The following is a 6,500-nucleotide window of genomic DNA, read 5'->3' on the forward strand; positions in this document are numbered from 1 at the left end:
GGGGGGGGGGGGGGGGGGGGGGGAGAAATAGGAGAAATTCGTGTAAAAAGGGGTTTATGAATGATGACAATGGAGCGATCCCAAAGTGCATTTATTGGGACCCAAAAAAAAGAACTAGAATAAAATAAAATAAAATAATAAAAGACCAACGGAATGACTGCGAAAGGGGTAAGGGGAGGGGGCAGGGGGATCTTCGGGTGCAGTATCTTGTTAAACAGCTTAGAAGCACTTTCTGTGGACAATTGAGGGGCCAGACTCGTCGTACTCCTGCTTGGAGATCCACATCTGCTGGAATGTCGAGAGAGACGCGAGAATGGAGCCACCAATCCATACGGAGTATTTCCTCTCGGGTGGTGCAATTATCTTGATCTTCATGGTGGATGGGGCTAGGGCAGTGATTTCCTTCTGCATTCTGTCGGCAATGCCAGGGTACATGGTGGTACCACCAGAGAGTACAGTATTGGCGTAGAGATCCTTACGAATGTCAACGTCACACTTCATGATTGAGTTGTACGTTGTTTCGTGAATACCACAGGCCTCCATACCCAGGAAGGATGGCTGGAAGAGGGCCTCGGGACAACGGAATCGTTCGTTTCCAATGGTGATGACCTGTTGATGATCGTTAGAAAGAATATATTTCTGTAACCATATTTGGCGGCATTTTAAAATTCACTGAAGTAAGAGCACAGATAAAAGCGTCTTATAAAATAAAATAAAAGTAATGGATAAATAAGTATAATGCTTATTTTCGATTGATGATTTCACTAGTAATTGAATTTCTATTGGACTTTCTATTAGTTTTTGGAAGATTCTGTTGAAAAATTCGGCATCTGCGAGTTTTTTATCAATAAAGATGTTCAATGAAAAATATTCTGTTGAGGAAATTAATAGAATTCGATTGTTTTTTGTACAGCTGTTCTACTCAGGTGTTTTCTATAGAAATTCGTCGGCTCAAATCTTCCAAGTTTGTTTGATTTTTTTAATGAGAGAAAAAAACAGTGAAGAAAACTTGGAGAATTCATGTCAACAATTTTTATAGAAAATGTATCAATAAAAAAATATGAAATTTGGCTGATTTTCTATTGAATAGAAAAAAAAAGACAGGAAAGCTGAAGTCAGTTTCTTTTCAATTTTTTGTTCATTCCCCTTTGAATTTAATAAACTCTTTTCAATCAATTCCACGACCTTTTCAATTTTCTCGTTGAAAAGCCAAGAAAAAGAGTGTAAAACATAAGACGTTACCCTTTCCTATAAAATAATGAAATCCTATTGATCTCTTCCACAAAATAGTTTCCATTGGCCATTACGAAATTCTCCAACAGAATCTTGCAAAACCTAAAGGAATTCACAATAGTCTATCGAATTCTGTACTTTCTACAAAATCCCCTCATGAGTGTCATGTCTCCCTTGCCGTGGGACGCGTGTGACCAATAAACAATAAAATACAAAAACTAATCAATAAAAATAAATAACCTGTCCATCGGGAAGTTCATAGCTCTTCTCGAGGCTTGACGATGACGCAGCTGTTGCCATTTCCTGTTCAAAGTCAAGGGCAACGTAGCAGAGTTTCTCCTTGATGTCACGAACAATTTCACGTTCAGCAGTGGTTGTGAAGGAGTAACCACGCTCGGTGAGGATTTTCATGAGGTAGTCAGTGAGGTCACGACCAGCGAGATCGAGACGAAGAATGGCGTGGGGCAGGGCGTAACCCTCGTAGATGGGAACAGTGTGGGAGACACCGTCACCAGAGTCCAGGACAATACCAGTGGTACGACCTGAGGCGTAGAGTGACAGTACAGCCTGAATGGCGACGTACATAGCCGGTGTGTTGAATGTTTCGAACATAATCTGCGTCATTTTCTCGCGATTGGCCTTTGGATTGAGGGGGGCCTCGGTCAGGAGGACTGGGTGCTCCTCGGGGGCAACTCGGAGCTCGTTGTAGAAGGTGTGGTGCCAGATCTTCTCCATGTCGTCCCAGTTGGTGACTATTCCGTGCTCAATTGGGTATTTCAGGGTGAGAATACCACGCTTTGACTGGGCCTCGTCACCTACGTATGAGTCCTTCTGGCCCATACCCACCATCACTCCTTGGTGACGTGGTCTACCTACGATCGAGGGGAACACCGCACGGGGGGCGTCATCACCCGCGAAACCAGCTTTGCACATACCGGATCCATTGTCCACTACGAGGGCGGCTACTTCTTCGTCACACATTTTGGTTGGTTTTTATCTGCAACAATTCGGAATTATTCGGTTATTGAGAGAACTTATGGGGTCTTGGGATCTCTTGGGATTTTTTGGAGTGGGAATTCGATTTTTCTATACTACTTATTCTATTGAGGTGCTTTCTGGGGAAATTCCTTGGCGCTAATTTTCTATTTGATTTATTTTATGATCTCGGAGACTTGCTACAGAAAATATTTCAATAGAAAGATGACATTCTGGTTTTTTTGATAAAATAGGCTTTGTTGGACAGTTTGTATTGGAGAAAGCGGAGGAAGGCTGAGGATCTCATTTTTTGGAGTGTGAAAGCGATTTTACTGTAGTGCTTATTCTATTGAGGTGCTTTCTGGGGAAATTCCTTGGCTCAAATTTTGTAATCGATTGGTGTGTGAAGAGAGGGAAAAAAATTAGAATATACCCGAATTCCAAACTGCTATAGACAATAGAATATCAGTAGAAAACTGAAATTCTGCTGATTTTTTTCTATAAAATAGGTTTTATTGGATTTTTGTATTGAAAAAAAGTGGAGTAAAGCGGAATTCTTCATTTTTATTAAGAAAAGGGGAATGAACAGAGTGGAAAAAACTTGGAAAATTCATGAAGAGGAATTCCTATAGACAATGTGCCAAATACGAAAAAAAAGAAAAATCTAGCGAATTGTCGCGAACTGTAGCTTATCTGCGAGGTTTTGTTCAATAAAAATGTTGAATGGAAAAGATTAACAGAATTTGATTTTCTATAGAACTCATTCTATTACAATACTTTCTATAGAAATTCGTCAGCTAATTTTTTTCTTTGATTATTTTGAGTGAAAAGAGAAGAATAGAGGAGGAAAAAACAGAAAATTCATGTCGAGGAATTACTATAGAAATTGCCTCAATAAAAATTATATAGAAAAATGCAATTCTACTGATTTTTTCTGTCAAATAGTGTCGACCGAAAACCAATAAAAATTCCAATAGAATTTGCTGGTTTTCCATGGAATTTCTTCGAGCGTGAACGATTGCAATTTATTCGTCAACATCGTGAATTTTATTTGTTGGAAGAAATGGTTCAGTTTGTATTCATTACAAGTGAAACTGCTAATAAATAATAATTGGGGGATTTCCTCGTGTTTTTTTTAAATTGAAATGATTGTTTTCAAATATTTTACAGAGGAAGTCAATAGGGCAAAGACGGCCAAAATGGACACTTCCAATTTTTTTTTAATATTCACAATTCAGGAGCAAATTTATCGACTGAACTCAGTCTGTGCTCAACCCAGAGAATAATTCTGTTTTCCAAAAAAAAATGATCTGATGTCATTGAAAGTTAAATGAGTCATCAAGATTTCCAGAAACAGTAAATTGTCCACTTCTGTGTGAATTATTCCATTCAAATAATTTTCACAGAAATTCCGTGGCACAAATTTTCCAAATTCTTCACTGCATTTTTTTTAAATTTTCTCCTTGAAAAATTGGAGCAGACTATTCAGAAAATTTGAGTCGAGGCTGTTCTTCATGAAATATCGCCATAGAATAAGTTACCCAGAAAGTTCAGAACCTATTGTCGCGTATTTGCCCTCTCCCCTTTCTCAACCACCATCATGTACAATCGTCTCTTTCTACCTCGTTATTTTTTATCTTTGTTTCTATTCCGTGGGCGTGTCCTGTTACATTTTCTATTCCTTTTACTCGACTAATCTCGCCCCAATATTTATTTTACACCATTTTTTCCATAAAATCGTTCCTCCTGAATACTTAATAAAGAACTTCGCAATGGAATCATCGAAAAAACTTCCAATAGACCCCCACCACAACCCCTCGACCCCCTGTTAACAATCCACCTCCCATCGCCCCATAATAAGGACTTTAAACTTTTGAACCGATTCCCGAGATTCTTTCAAACGCTTCCCAGGACTTGTGTTGAAAAAAACTGCCACGTGACGCCGTGCATCATTCAAGATGGTGGCTGCGCTTCGCCCGAGTCATTACCACAAAATCCCGTGTGTCACGGTCAACTCCTCAGAAAACGTTGAAATGGCTCTTCAATACCACAGTGACAAGTGACAATCTAAAAATACCAACTAAACACCCATTCCCACACGAGCACAAGTGATTACCGAAGACAGTTAACGCGGAGTGAACCGCACCCAGCCCCGCCCAACCCCGGCATCACCGCACGCCACACCGCAGTCCTGAGCATTCAAACTCATAAAAAAAAACCGCAAACCCCTCGACCCCATCAGTTCCCGAAACCCCCCAAAAATCACAAAACAAAAGCCCCAACTCCAAAAAATAAAAGCCCCCACAAACGCCAGCCACACAACTAAAACTTCACCTCAAACCATTAAAAAATCCAACTTACATATTAAAAATACGTAAAAAAGTTAAATACAAAAATTACAATTCGAAATGTCACTCCGAATTCTACAAAATTCAGTCTCAGAGGTAGTGTTGACTGTACACCACAAAAATCCAAAATGTACTCGTTTCAATCGACGACCGGTGTATTATACCAAAGGATGAGCAATGGTACAAGAGCCCCCCCACCACGTGACCCACCAGCCAATAAGGGAAGGCCACCCTCGTCCAATCCCGGCTTTCTTTACCATATAAGGCAGTCGACTCGCCGAAGAGGGGAAAATCCCCCATTTCTCCGTCACTTCCTCACTATCAATTTTTCCCTGATATCACGATACTAGACTATTTTCTCCTTCACTCCTCTCCTCTCCCCGAGCCCCCCGCCCCCCGCGGTGATGAACAGCCCCTCGAGATTCGACCGGCGAGTGAATTAATGTGAGTAATCTAGACTTATTTATTTAAAATCCACTCCCACACTCACTTTCATTCATCTCGCGAACAATTCCATCTTTTTTTGACGCTTCAAAACGTAACGTTTGCCTTCATTCGGATGAGAAATAAAAATTGTGCGAAACACAATAAGAATTAAAACTTGAGGGAAAAAGTAATCTTTCGGGAGGAAAAGGAAGCTGATAAGCCATTCCGGGGATTTCATTCGCCAACTGCCTCTCCTCCGAGAGGAAGTTGACGAATTCTAATAATAGAATGCGCTAAACGTCACGAAAAAGCCGACGACGAAGCGGACACTTGTCGCCGGCAACAACCTGTCGACGTGTTCCGTTAAGCCGTCCGAATAAAGAAAAATGGCCCCCGAGATTAATTGCGACCGAGTAATACGAATTCCGTGGTGTCGGCCACGAGGAGAGCAACGCCCTGTGCCCCAATGGCGGATAACCGGCTCGAGAGTAAATTATCGCGATGTGTACGACAGCAATCGGCCCCCGGAGTGATTCACAATAAATTCACTGTATTAATGAAACGATTGATGAGACTCACCTATTTGGAAGATAAAAAATTGAAGGATTTATTTGGCTTGCACGAGCGGCGTGTTCCTGAGGTACAACTGTGACCGGGGACAGTGGCTTCGACAGGACGAGACTCGAGACTCGAAGAGACGGACGCAAGTTGCAGGCAACACTGTCGAGGGAAATCGCCGGCGTCTACGTGGACGCGTCCTTGGAGGGGTGTTAGGTAGCCGTGAAATTTCGAATAGCTCCGAAAATACGAAAATTTTTTCCCACTCGGAGGGCGCAAAAATGCGGGTAAAAATCGGCCCCGAATTGCGATTGAAAATTTTACCGATCGATTTTCCAGCGAAACGTAATATAATTGGGGGAAAAATTATTTTTTTTTAAATCCTCCTGTCCCCCCCCGGTATTCAATATCTCGGGAATGGACTCGTCCGGGGCTCGGGTGCCTCCCCACCACGGCCGGCTTGCTCACCGGCTCTTGCCATATATGGGCATAAAACGTGAGCGCTGCGCGGATTGGTCGAGCCGCTCGCTGGCTGGATTCTCCAAATGCCGACTCAAACTGTACGCATTAAAGCCGTCGTGTGCTATAACACGGCGGTAGCGTCATAACTGAGGGGATAGGTATAGTGTAGTTGAACGATTGCAGGGAAAACTAGTATAACTAACCGTCTCTCAGGCAGACCGTTCTGTTAATGCACATATTTGCTGGGGTATACGTCACACTGGGAATTGGTTGATTCGTTTTAAATGGGGAGTCATTCCGTGCTAACTCATTTTTGGTTGATAAATCAATATTTTTATTTTAAGAATTTTTCAAATCCTTCGTATTCTCTGTTTTGTTTCATGCAACCTTTAATTTATGTGAACAATTGTTTTCAATTGCTTTAAACGGGGTTTAATCACGTCGTGCTAACTCATTTTTGGTTGATAAACCAATATTTTTGAGAATTTTTTGACTTCT

At 41.5% G+C, this 6,500-nt stretch overlaps 1 protein-coding gene across 1 annotated transcript; it reads right to left on the reverse strand.

Moving 5' to 3' along the window:
- Nucleotides 1-125: 125 nt before the first annotated feature.
- Nucleotides 126-5,727, reverse strand: LOC107048773 (actin-5C). Its single transcript, XM_015272135.2, has 3 exons — nucleotides 5,562-5,727; nucleotides 1,474-2,230; nucleotides 126-609 (listed from the first exon to the last, which is right to left on the reverse strand). Exons 2-3 carry the CDS (start codon nucleotides 2,212-2,214, stop codon nucleotides 220-222), a joined length of 1,131 nt encoding a protein of 376 aa, XP_015127621.1. The 5' UTR covers nucleotides 2,215-2,230; nucleotides 5,562-5,727; the 3' UTR covers nucleotides 126-219.
- Nucleotides 5,728-6,500: the final 773 nt, after the last annotated feature.

The sequence above is a fragment of the Diachasma alloeum genome, unplaced genomic scaffold (genome assembly GCF_001412515.2).
Source record: "Diachasma alloeum isolate Michigan unplaced genomic scaffold, Dall2.0 Dall_scaffold_00197, whole genome shotgun sequence".
Classification (NCBI taxonomy): domain Eukaryota; kingdom Metazoa; phylum Arthropoda; class Insecta; order Hymenoptera; family Braconidae; genus Diachasma; species Diachasma alloeum.